The sequence below is a fragment of the Carettochelys insculpta genome, chromosome 3, assembly GCF_033958435.1.
Source record: "Carettochelys insculpta isolate YL-2023 chromosome 3, ASM3395843v1, whole genome shotgun sequence".
In the NCBI taxonomy this organism is placed as follows: Eukaryota; Metazoa; Chordata; order Testudines; family Carettochelyidae; genus Carettochelys; species Carettochelys insculpta.
Genome location: NC_134139.1, coordinates 36,538,959 through 36,551,896, shown reverse-complemented (window position 1 = coordinate 36,551,896; position 12,938 = coordinate 36,538,959). Strand labels below are relative to the sequence as shown.

The following is a 12,938-nucleotide window of genomic DNA, read 5'->3' as shown; positions in this document are numbered from 1 at the left end:
GGGCACTGCTCTTGGGAAGGTGACCTGGACCACTCCCTTGGTGCGTACCCCCTGCGTCTGGGGGAGCGAGATCGTCGAGAGACATGGGACACTGGAGAGAGCGCTTTGTGATAGTACTCCAGCGGCTCAAACCCCAAGAAAGGTGAAGGTGGTCCCAGCCAGGGCGAGGCTGGTTGTAAAAATGGAGACGTGGGCTCCGGGTAGGCTAGGGGGGACCCCTGCCTTCTAGTTGGAGTCCGCAACATGAGCGGAGGGCTGAGAGAAAGCAACTCTGCAGCCCTGTCTGGAGAGGGGCTGCGGTGCCTTGTTTTCTGTGCAGACTTCCCCCTCCCTTGAGGGGGTGGCTCCGCCCCCCGATGTGCAGGGGATCTCGGCCCTGTCCGCGCCGCGCTCAGCACGCTCTTGGGCGGTGCCGCGCGGGCGGTGTCCTCCGGTGCCTGCAGGCTGCGTGCCTGCACACTCTGCACCGCCGGTTCCTCAGGGGTCGGTGCCGCTGCCTGCGGTGCCGCCGGTACCAGCGCTTGTTTAGCTGCCGCCCTGCCTGCAGTGCGGGGCGGCTGTTTGATCATCGGAGGCTGAGCCGCCTCCACTTGGCTCTCTGTGCCACCGCCGATCAGCTGTTGCTGCGGCTGGGGGCTGTGCACTCCTCCCGTCCCGCTCGCTGTTGCTGCCAGCAGGGATCGGGTTGGGGAGACTTTCCTCCATTTTTGCGCTGATGGGGTGAGGGAGGCAGCTTTCCTTTTATGGGCCCCGGAGGGTCCCTCCTGCTGCGGCTGCTCCGGCACGTCTGGCTGGAGGGCCTTGTCGAATAGCAGCATTTTAAGCTGCATCTCCCTGTCCTTCCTTGCTCTGGCTGTTAATTTTGCACAGAAGGAGCATTTCTGCGTGACATGGGACTCCCCAAGGCACCTTATACAGTGACTGTGCCCATCAGACGCTGGCATTGCCTCTTGGCAAGACTCACATTTCTTGAATCCTGAAGAGAACATTGTTGGTGAGTCTTTTAGTTGTTAATGGGGTACTTAGCACCTTCTCTGTGCTGTTTTCCCCCTCTCGGATAGCCTGCCGCGGCAGGAGGGCTAATGGCCCTAGGCTCCTGGCCTCAGGTGCTCCGCTTGTTACTAGGACTGGACAGAATTCTGTCCCGCTTGCTGTTTCTTGTTTTTTTGGGGGTTTTTTTGAAAATAACAACTGGCTAACTTAACAATAGACTAAGAACTTGAAAACTTTAAAGAAAACAGCTAAAACCATTGAATACGCTAACTTGGTCGTAGCCTAGTCGGATTCCGTCTGCAGCCGACGGCGGTTAAGAGGAACTGGCGGGGACCGGATCGCGCACGTGGCCAGGAGCGTGCAAGGGAGTGGCGCGCACCGGTGGATGCACGGTCTGGCAGAAACTGCTTGGAAGATCTGATCTGCGGCGCCGGGCGAGCCTGACACCTAATGTGGAGCACCCACGGGGACACTCGAAGAAGAACCTGTGTTCCAGCCACTGAGGTCAAGTCTAGCTCAAAAACATGGTGAAGCTTTTCTATAGGCCCTGTATGAAATTAACACTACAGGTATGTGCTGAGGCAGGGTTAAGAGTGAGGCCATCACCAATGCAACATTAAACACTCATGTACAGATGACTCCCGTTTTGGCAGGAATCATTTGCAAAGTGGGATGTGTATGGTGATCGCTCTTTCATGGAAGTGTGTGTCTATCATTTTCATCTGGGGAACGGTATTCTACTCAGTGACAAAATTTGGCTCTGTATGACATGATCTTGAACATTCAACAGTCATAATAGCCAAATAGTATAATATTTGAAAGTAACAGGCTTTGTTGGGGACAATCAGTAGCAGCAATCTGTAGCAATCAGTAAAGAGAGGGTAAGATAAAATATTTCTGCCCTTCTTGTCCCAAATTACAAAACACCAGTGTAGTTACCCCACAGATGCTACTGAAGCTTTTTATGCAGGAGGTGGGTTTGGCTGGTGGATCTCATCGACCTACGATCTACCAGTCACATAGTCACATCAAAACTGTCAGTCCTGCCCCCCTCCAAATTGCTCCACCTGTTACAGCAGAAACTCTCTTGCAGTACAGCTCCACAGAATATGGGGGATATGCATTCTACATATTTAAAGGCCCTGAGCAGCTACATTCCCTCTGCACAACACCAGAACTCTCCTAGTTCTATTGCATTTAGGTTGTGCTGCTGTTCTTACTTAAACCTCAGGATTCAACACATAAATAGCAATATACAACCAAAAAACCGCCAACACCTGTCTATTACACAATTTCTGTTTAAAAGTATAGAACTTTTCAAACTATAAGAGATTGACAGGAAACAAATAATATTCTCATGAGATTCTGCAAGCTTCTGAAAACAAATAGCTTTGGCATTGACATAAAAACCCTTCTGGACCTACACTTGTAATTATAGCACTGTGCACAGCACAGCTCTTTCACTAATTAGTAAGCCCTGGGAAAACTAGCGAAGGCCACAGCAAAAACTGACACAGGCTTGTTACGCTTTATGAACAACAACAATTAATTTTCTGGATATTGGACATTTCCATTACTGCTGTTTTTTATGGTTTCTGAAAGTGATCTAGTGACACATTTGGCAAAACACCCTCAAACATAAAATGCCAACTTCTTGAATGTGGAGTCTAATCGTATGGCTTCTCACGCAATTGTCTTTTGAACAACAACAAAGTTACCCCTTTCAGAACTGTGTAGACTGGAGTGGTCATGTTCTTGTAGATCAAAGAAGTGTATAGTCCAGATACGGTATATGAAGCTATAAAAGCAGTACCTGAAATAAATAGCATAAAACATAGTTCTTTAAAATTATCTCCCAAAGTTATTTAAAACATTTGATTGGATTCTGATGTCACATCACTATAACCTTCTTGTCTTAATAAAGTCATTCCTAAATTATACTGGAGTAAAGGAGTATGAGGAAATCATAATCAGGATCACTAGTCTTTTTGTATGTAGATACATTCTTTCACCTTTGATGGCTGGTTATATACTCTTCAGCAATTACTCTAAAGAAAGTTACAGTCCTATAATGAACTTGTACTTAAGAAGCAAGTATTCAGGAATAGGTGACAAGATGTAATGGAAAGGGTAAATCTGTTCTGCGACATCTTAAAGGAAAACAAAAAACAAAAAAAAAGGACATCTTCAGAAGAATAGTTAGAGGACCCTGGCCCCTTATAAATTACAGTAAGCAGAGGATTTTGAATGTTGCTAGAAAGATTCACTTACTTTTGTTAAAAGAGTCCATGTTCGAAGCTTCTGATATTTGTAAACCTGACTTGGCTACAGCATAAATTCTGCTTTCCTAACATAAGAAGCAGAGATATTTTACTGTAGATATTACAAAATGAAAGATAGTTTTCCCTCTACCCTCCTTTTGCCCTCCCACTGCTGTAAATATGCAATATACCAGCGTTACCAATGTTGACTGAAATGTGACGTTGTCTATTCTACTCTCCAGACCACCAGTCTCTTTCAACCTTTTTGTTTTTCAGTAGCAGAATTGCCTGTGTACTAGGGAGCTCTCTGTTTTGAACACTAAAAATAGTTACTCAAAGTTCTCCTCCTGGGCAAGAGAACTGGGACGGCACATTCTATACTAGAATTCTAGATCAGAGGGGTAGCCATGTTAGTCTGGATCTGCAAAAAATGAGGGGTCCTGTGCCGCCTTATAGACTAACAGAAATGTATGAGCATAAGCTTTCGTGGGCAAAGACCCACTTCGTCAGATGCAGGTCACCTGTTTACAAATGTTTACAAAATGTTTACAAATATGCAGGTCACCTGCATCTGACGAAGTGGGTCTTTGCCCACGAAAGCTTATGCTCATACATTTCTGTTAGTCTATGAGGTGCCACAGGACCCCTCGTTGCTTTTGCAGAATTCTAGGTGTTACCTAAAAAGGGAGGCTATTGAAATAGCTTTTCACCAAAAGCTTTTCCAATGACAGTAGCAAAAATCAATAATGAAAAACGTCATACTAAGGTACTGTTTACATCTCCTAAAACCAGCACTCTCAGGCCTGGCAACATCCCTCATCCAGCAGGACCAGGGATGTTCCTGGACCAGAGAGCTGGGCAGGAGGGAAATCTGCAGCTTGCATTCTCTGGAAGCCACAGGGGGCTGGAGCTGGCACCCCTGGCAGTCCCATGGCAGAGCTGGGGCAGATGAGTGGGCTGGAGCCTGTGTGCCCCAGCAACACTGCGGGGTGCAGAAAAACATGCAGGGCCAGGGCCAGCATCCCAAAGCAACCTTGTGGGCTGGACCCAGCGCTGCATACCCTGCAGTCCCGCAGGCCTGAAGCCGAGGGCAACTGTGAAAAGCTGGAGTCTCCTCTCCACAACCCCATGCAGCTGGAGCTGACATCCCCCAGCATCTCTATGGGGGGCAGCATGGATAGGAGCTCCAGCAGCAGCACAAGCCAGGGCACCAACCTAGCAACAGATGGGTGAGCAGCTCAGTGGGGTGGAGAGGAGAGAGATTGGAGGGTGGGTGACAGGGAACTTCCCCTTACAGCAAATTTTCTTGTTTGGGACTGGACAGATTCCAACCATGCCAGACCAGGGAGGTGCAACCTGAATACTTCATCTCTGACCTTCCTCCCAGCACCAATAGGCCAATCACTTGTATCACAGTATGATATCAGATTCTGCACTAGGCAGGCACAACAAGGTAGATCTGGAAAGAGAAGACTTTTCCTTCTCAGGCTGAGAGCTGGCTCAGAACTAAACAACTTTAAGGAGTGGACTAAAACAAAGAATTAGAGACTGACCCCTTGTGTTGTGACGTAAAATTTGCATATTAATTCTCTTATATTTTAAAATAATAGATTTATTCTAAAAAATCTCACTGAAAGTATAACATTCTTCTGTAATCAATGAATTACTACTGCTACAGATTATGCAATTCCTCTGAACAACCAATGGCACTAACAACTTCTTTAAGTACGGTCTGTTGTGCCTATCTATATTTACAATTCTCTAATTCACCAATTATTGGCCTGGACTGTACTGGCAAGTTGTTAGAGCAAAGGACTTGTAACTAGAAGTCCCAAGTTCTAAGGTCATAAAAAAAGGCATTGCTTAGAGTCATTACCTAGCTGTGTGTTCACAAAGGAGAATATGAAAATTAGATATGACTTTTCCAAAAATTGGTTGTCTACAAGCAAAAAAATGGTCATACATTTTATATGGCATCTAAAAAAAAGAGCTCATCATCTAGGCTGTGACCACACTAGCCTCTTCTTGTGGAGGGGCTATGGTAATGAGGTACTTTGGCAGATGCTAATGACGCACTACCATGACTATGCAGCGCCTCATTAGCATAATGGTGCCACATGCACTTTGAGAGTGCTGCTTTTGAAATGGACGCCATGTGTGTAGCTGGGGACTTTTCAAAACAACCCCAATTTTGAAAGCCTCTACTTCCCATTTGGTTTTGGGATGAAGGGGCTTTCAAAATCAGGGGGTCATTTCAAAAGGCCCCCAGATTCATGGGTGGTGCGCATTTTGAAAGCAGGACTTTTGAATTGTTCACAGCCGCGGTTATGCTAATTAGGCACTGCAAATTCATGGTAGTGCCTCATTACCATCTGTTGAAGTGCCTCATTACCATAGGCCCTCCAAAAGGAGGGGCTCGTGTGGCCACAGCCTTAGTGAATAGGACACAGGCTGTTGAATGTGTGCAATTTAAATATTTCAGTAATATGTTTTACTCCTTACTCTTCTGCTAGATTAAAAACACAGGATGCTAGAGTAGGTATTAAAACTGAATTTGCTGCTGAGGAGTTGATAATATCATCTGATATTTAGCCAACAAATTATATTCCCACCACAGACACAAGGAATGAGAAAGCTACAAGAGAGAAAGTATTGTAAAGGAAAAAAAAAGGAAGAAAGAAAAAAAAGAACTACATCCATAAAAATAATTCTTTGTATTTACCCAGGAGGGGAATCGGTGCAGAGGAGGGGTTGGGGGCTTGTTGCTAATTGCTTTCTTTGTTATATCACTGGACTCCTGGTCTTCTGCACTCTGTCCCTCAAAAGAGTCATAGGTAAATGCTCCATCATAATCAATCTCCATTTGCTCTAAAATGTCAGTATTTTCTGTATCCACCAGGTCTATATCTGTTTCCTGAGGTCTCAAGGGCCGTATCATGCTTATTGCATTTCTATTTCTATCAAACATTCTGTCAGAACTGAGCTGGGGTTGGCTGAAGTGCTTTTTTGCCAATGCCACGCTTACACTAAAAACATTGGGAGTTCGTAGCTTTGGAGGTGGCAAATCAGATAGAGATTTTTGTACCACACACTGAGAATCTGTTGAAGGTATCAGGAATGGATACTTAGGTTGTAGAGCAGTGGTTAAAATTGAACTTGGGGTATGTGCTTCACTGGATGAGGATGAACAATCTAATCTATGAGACTGAAATTTCTTATTCAGGTCATCTGAAGAGCTATCTTGTTCTTTTCTACCTAAAGACTCAGAATTACATTTTCCGAGTGAATTGTTTTGACTTTTCCACTGAAATCCTTGTTGCCAGGAATACAGCTTTCTGAGCTCAGATTTCTGAACTGCAAAACATTCCTCTTCGCATAGAGAACTACTGTCATCAGATGCTGTCAAATACATTTCACTTCCAATTCTGCTGTATCTTGTACTTTCTTCTGATGTCTGACTGGAAAGGGTGGATGCACACCTGGATTTTGGTCTTTTATCATCTTCATCTGAGCTCCAGTCACTTTCTGTAGTGCATAAGTTCTTTCCTATACTACTATTGATATCTTTTGATGGGTAACTTGTTCTTGCATTTTCATTTTGTTCTGAGCCACAGGAATTTTGTTGTAATGCTGCCTGACCTTTATTACTCTCATGTGCATGAGCAGCCAGGGATATTTTCTGGATGTTTTTCTCTGGAAAAGAAACGCACAAATTTGAAAGAATTACTTTTATGAAAGTTAGCTGTTAAAGCAATTTATAGTCAGAACTGCACATTTAATGTAGTTAAATTCATTTAATTTTTGGTGAATGTTGTTAAACTAAAGCAGAAGGAATATGTTAGCTATATTCTGAGATGTCAACACGGATAGTAATGAATATATCTTGAAAGAAAGTAGAAACGGCATTTAGTAAGGAAGTGTAACTAAAACCATTCTATGTAGAGGTCTAGTTAAAAAACTAGTGGCAAATGAATCAAGAAGGGAGAGTAAGATGTGCCAAACTTTAAAAGAAATCAAGTATTAGGAGGAGGACACATGCACTTACCCACACTAATAAATCTTAAAGATTACAAACCTTCTAAAACATAGGGAAGAAAAAGTGTGAAGATTATATAAAGAATCAGAATATTCTAAGTTTCTATATTATTACAGTTAGAAATTTCTTCTGAAAGCCACTGTTTCACTCCCAATGCTGAACTCATAAGATCCACTGATGTCTCATGGAAAATGTTTAGTAATATATATATGTGACTGTTGGATGCTGGGGAGTAGATCTGCTTCTAATCCGGACACTTAGATATCTTTGTCGTTCAGTTTCCTCATCTGAAAAATGAGATACTTACGCATGTTTATCGTGCAGTTTAGGACCCTTGAATGACAGGATCTATATAATCTCAGAGGGGTAACCATATTAATCTGCAGTCCTGTGACATTTTAGAGATTAACAATTTTTTTTAGGACAGGAGCTTTCATGGGGAAAATCCATTTCCTTAGATGAAAAATGGAGAGGAAAAAGAGCAAATACATGTTACGTGTCTCAAAAATTCACTTCCTTTCAAACCTCAACCTTCTGTTCAGGCATAACAATTAGTGGTTGTAAAGAAAATTATGACGTAACAAGCCATGCTTTAAGACTTCAAATGGGGAATAAAGGGCAGGTGTGACCATCTTGTTTTCTCAGGGAGTAACTATCTCTCTGCTGCTAAAAAGAGGAAGTAAACTACATTGCATCTCTATGGCCGTGTCTACACTAGCCCAAAACTTCGAAATGGCATGCAAATGGTCATGTCGAAGTTTACTAATGAAGTGCTGAAATACATATTCAGCACCTCATTAGAATGCCAGTAGCCGCAGCACTTCGAAATTGATGAGGCTTGCTGCCGCGCGGCTCGTCCAGGCAGGGCTCCTTTTTGAAAGGACCCCACCAACTTCAAAATCCCCTTATTCCTAACAGCAAATAGGAATAAGGGGATTTCAAAGTAGCTGGGGTCTTTCTGAAAAGGAGCCCCGTCTGGATGAGCTGTGCGGTGGCGAGCCACGTCAATTTCGAAGTGCCGCAGCTGCTGGCATTCTAATGAGGCTCTGAATATGTATTTCAGCGCTTCATTAGTAAACTTCGAAATGGCCATTTGCTAGTGTAGATGTAGCCTATCTGTCACAGCATATTCACACTGGCTATGTCTACACTACAGTGATCTGTCAACAGAAGTTACTATCGGGAAGAGATCTTCTGGCAAAATTTCTGTTGACAGATCACGTCCACACACAAAAGTGGATAGAAAGAGCAATTTGCTCTGTTGATAGAGAGCGGCTGGGGGGGAAACAAGAGGGGGTCGCCGGCTGGGAACACCCTGCCATACCCTCATGAGAGCTCATGGCCTCCCTCCCATCCAGGTTGTCCACACCACGAACGCCATGATCCTGCACCAGGTCGTCTGTGTCGGAGACCAGGACACCATCGAGTGTTTCTCCTCATTGGGGCTCCTGAACTGCTTTGGTGCCCTGGACGGGATGCACATCCCCATCCGCGCCCCACCACACAGCACCAGCCGCTATATCAACTGGAAGGGCTACCACTCAGTGGTTCTCCAGGCCCTGGTGGACCACAAAGGGTGGTTCATGGACATCTATGTGGGCTGATCGGGGCAAACCCACTACCAATTCCAGCCTGTGTCAGTGTACGGAGGCTGGCACCTTCATCCCCCCAGCAGGGGATGCTGGTTGGGGACACCACCATGCCACTATGCATGGCTGCAGATGCGGCATACATCCCTACTGCCATGGCTGATGCGGCCCTATACTGGCCACCTTGACCCCAGCAGGGAGGCCTTCAACACCCACCTCGACCAGGCCCGGCACGTGGTCGAGCGGGCCTTTGAGCGCCTCAAGGGACAGTGGCGGTGCCTTCTTGCCCGCCTCAAGGTGGGGTGTGCAATGTCCCACAAGTGGTGGGTGCCTGCTGCATCCTCCACAACATTGTGGAGGGCAAGGGGGATGCCTACATCCAGGGGTGGGCAGCTGAGACCACCAGGGGGTTTGAGCAGCCGGCTGCTGTCACCAGCCGCCAGGTGAACTGTGACGGTGTCTGGATCCAGAAGGCCCTTTGTGTAAGTCTCGCCTCAGGGCCACATTGACCCCCCCGATGCCCACCCCTCACTGTCCCCCCATACGTCCACCCCCCACCATGTGCACCACCACCATCACTGCACCCATGCCTCCCCCCCCAAGACCGTGGGACACGGCATTTGTGCACAATAAAAACCTTTATCAGCATTAACCATAAAAAACCTGTGGTATTGAATGTCCAACTGTTTACAGTGTGGGTGGGGGGGACATCCCTGTATGTTGCGGGGCATGGGGCCTAAACTTGGAGGAGGGTGAGGAAGGGGACAGAACTGGGAGGGTCACTCAGGCAAGGGGGTTGTGAGCCGAGAGCCCCGCCGGCCCCGGGATCCCCATCCCCCCAAGGAGCAAGTGCCATGGTAGGGCTGGGATGGAGCAGGGGGCACCAGAAGGAAGGGGGCATGGTGGGATGGCAGAGGGAGTATTGGTGTGGGGTGGTGGAAGAGTCTGTGGGGTGCATGGGATGGACAGGGGACCCTGGGGGGGGACCTTTCTGGGAGAGGACCCTGTGGAGGGCTCAGGGGGTTGGGCAGCTGGGGATGTGTGGAGGGCCAGGAGGTAGGCCACATTGCCCACGTGCTCCTACAGAGTCCCGTGGATGGCGTCCAGGTGGGACATGAGCTGGTCCCAGGCCTCCCTCCACCACGACAGGTCAATCTCCTCCAGCTGGAGGCAGTGCTCCAGGAACAACGGCTGGCGGAGGTTGGTGGGGTCATCCCCCATGTGCCGCTGAGACCTCCATCTGTGCACCCCGCATGCTGCTGCTACTAGAGGTGCCTGGCCCCTGTCCAAAGCCTCCAAGGGGCTCTCGAGGACCACTGAAGCTGATGGACTGTGTGGGCCCTTGCTTGCTGCACCTGTAAGGGGTGATGGGATAGCATGTCAGTTTTGGAGCAGGACCTCATCCCCCATTTCCCCCCGGGACTCTGTCCCCTTGAGGTCCTGCCTCCCCTGACCCCCCCGCCCCACAGGGCCTGGCCATGGTGGGCATGGTATCCCTGTGGCGCCAACTGCACACAGGGCTTCCCTCCCGGGTGAAACCATTCCTGGGTGTGGGCTGGCCCGCAGACATCCCACTGGGCAACTGGGTGCCTGGAACTGTCCACGGGTCTGGGTGCTGAGTGATGCAGGCAGGCACAGAGGCCGTGTTCGGGGCTGTGGCCAGCCGGGATGTCTGACCCTGGGCCTCTTGGCCTGTGCCTGGTCCACTGGCAGGGGTGCCACCCCGCCCTGCCTGTCGGGTGCTTGCCCAGCTGTGCACTTACTCGGGGGGACCTCGATGATCTCTAGGGATGCCCGGCTCCCCCGGCCTGGCTGGACGCCCACAAGGGGACGTCGATGACGAGGTCACCCTCCTCACTGGACCAGTCCCCGGCGGTGTCTGCCCCTTGGCTCGGACTGGCTGGTCCTGGCTCTTCCAGCTCCTCTGGCTCAGGCTGGTCTGCTGAGCTGTCCAGGACTGTTGTGGGTAGGGAGCTGTCCGGGGGCCCCACGATGAAGTGTAGATTCTGATAGTAAGAGCAGGTGGAGGGACCTGCCCCTGAGAGCTCAGCCTAGTCCTGGACCCGGGCTTAGCCCTGCCGGAGCTCCTTTATTTTGCTCCAGACTTGCTCTGGGGTCTGCTCTGGGTGGCCTTGGCTGGTCAGTCCCCAGGCCAGGCGGGCAAAGGCAGCAGCGTTCCTCCACTTAACCCCCATCTCCCGGAGGACCTCCTCATCTTTCCAGAGGCCCAGGAGGTCTCGGAGTTCACGGTCTGTCCAGGAGGGGACCCTTTCTTTTTTTCTGGGACAGACCCCTTGGGATCCATGTGGGGGCTCTTAGGGGGAGTTCCTGGGGCTAGGGAGACTGTCAGGAGCTGGCCATGTGCCTGTCACTGTCATCGGGGGTGGCTGAGCAGGCATGCTGCTGGGAGCTCATGCTGTCGCAGCTTGCCTGCTCTCAGCTTCCTGCCACGGGGTTTCTGGGTCCGTGTAGCTTTAAGAGTAGCTGGAGGCGTGGGTCATAGAGCTCCGCTCAGTGGGCAGGGCATCTCCGTGCTCCGGCTGGGTGCTGTCAGGGAGGACTCCTCTTTCAGAAGAGTGGGGCATGGAGCGTCTACACATGCCTTCTTTCGATGTTGTTTTTTGATGGGTGGTGCTCTTCCCATACAGGATCAGGGTCCAGCTTTCAATGTCTGGGCTGCATTCTTTCGATTTCAAATTGAAAGAGCACATGGCATGTGTAGACGCTCCCTTTGTTATTTCAAAAGAGGGACGGACTTTTCAAAATACTGTGCATGTGTAGACACATCCTTAGAGTGACTATTCAATTTATCTTCTTTCTTCATGAACTTTAAAAAGAAATCCGCGGAAGTTAGACCCCAGTTTTGCAGCTGAAAACAAACGGGTGGAGTCCTGCACCTGTGCAAAGCCCAAGAAACTTGTGGAATTCTGCAAAGTCAGAAAGATGTGCCACAGAACATAAAATTGTAAGACTGGATTCTTAATGTTGTTAGACGCTCTCCATACCTAGAGTATGCTAATCAAGCATTTAGGATGTAAAGTTAATAAAATAAAGCCTTAAATCAAGTAATATATATCAGTTTAAAAACATATATTGATGGATTTAATTATTTTTCCTTGTCAGCTAACAGCTAACATCCTCATCATCCTCATCATTAATTTTATAACCTCTTTTGGACTACAAGGCTGCATTTAGTTTTCTGCTGTTATTGAAAAGGATGAACTCTATAAAATACTCTGGAATACTCTAATACAAAGCACAAAGGTAACCCTCCTTTAAAAGTCACAGTAGTGATCTATCAGTATATACTCACAGCAAAATATTTAAGGAATATGCTAATGCTAGATCCTCTATACCGACTGCCAAGTGAGAGATGACTGGCAAAATAAAGGCTAGCGCGTGTCCTTTTAGAGTCCTTTTATCCTATTTTGAAGTCTATTCTTGAACATATTTACATTTAAAGCAAATTTAATATTCCACTAATTTCTTCCAAAAATAAAATTAGATCAGTATTTAATACCTAATATGTTATTACCGTCACTTAATTCTGATTCGTTAGATGGTGATTTGCTTATTTCATCAAATTTAATAGCTTGCTGAGGACTTCTTGCTCTGTTCATAAAGCATCCAAAAGTCAAACTACTTAGTCGCTGGCCTTCCCCAGGTTTGTGTGCTGAAGGGATAGATTTCTTCCCCACCATTTCTGTAGGTGTAATAATTCATAAATTTAGTATTAATAGGTTATGACAGCATATGCTAATAGGTTTTACTCTTATACAATCTTAAGCGGTATTATCATTTTTAAAAATCTACAATATTAAATATTTTGAAATTAGAAATAAAATCCTTCCTGAAAGACTCTTCACACCAAACTGCCAAACTTAAATTTGCACTTAGTAAAGAAACATGATTCTCCAATTGAAAAGTAATGAGGGGAGGAAATAATTTATTTTGCAATTTTTAAAACAGAAAGATGTGTTTTGAGAGAGCGTTAAAAAGACAGTGCCAATAAAGTCACAGAAGAAAAACCCTAGGTGTTATGTTTCCAGTTCAACCAAC

At 47.0% G+C, this 12,938-nt stretch overlaps 1 protein-coding gene across 3 annotated transcripts in view; it reads right to left on the bottom strand.

The window, feature by feature from the left end:
- The window catches only part of PLEKHH2 (pleckstrin homology, MyTH4 and FERM domain containing H2), a 105,071-nt gene that overhangs the window by 53,616 nt on the left and 38,517 nt on the right, over positions 1–12,938 (bottom strand). For 2 of the 3 annotated variants that reach the window (XM_074989614.1, XM_074989613.1), the window contains 4 exons: positions 12,400–12,582; positions 5,977–6,947; positions 3,265–3,340; positions 2,712–2,806 (listed from right to left, as the gene is read on the bottom strand). In XM_074989614.1, coding sequence (XP_074845715.1) covers positions 2,712–2,806; positions 3,265–3,340; positions 5,977–6,947; positions 12,400–12,582 — 1,325 coding nt within the window. The remainder of the gene's footprint in view (positions 1–2,711; positions 2,807–3,264; positions 3,341–5,976; positions 6,948–12,399; positions 12,583–12,938) is intronic. The other variant, XM_074989612.1, reaches the window with a different exon arrangement.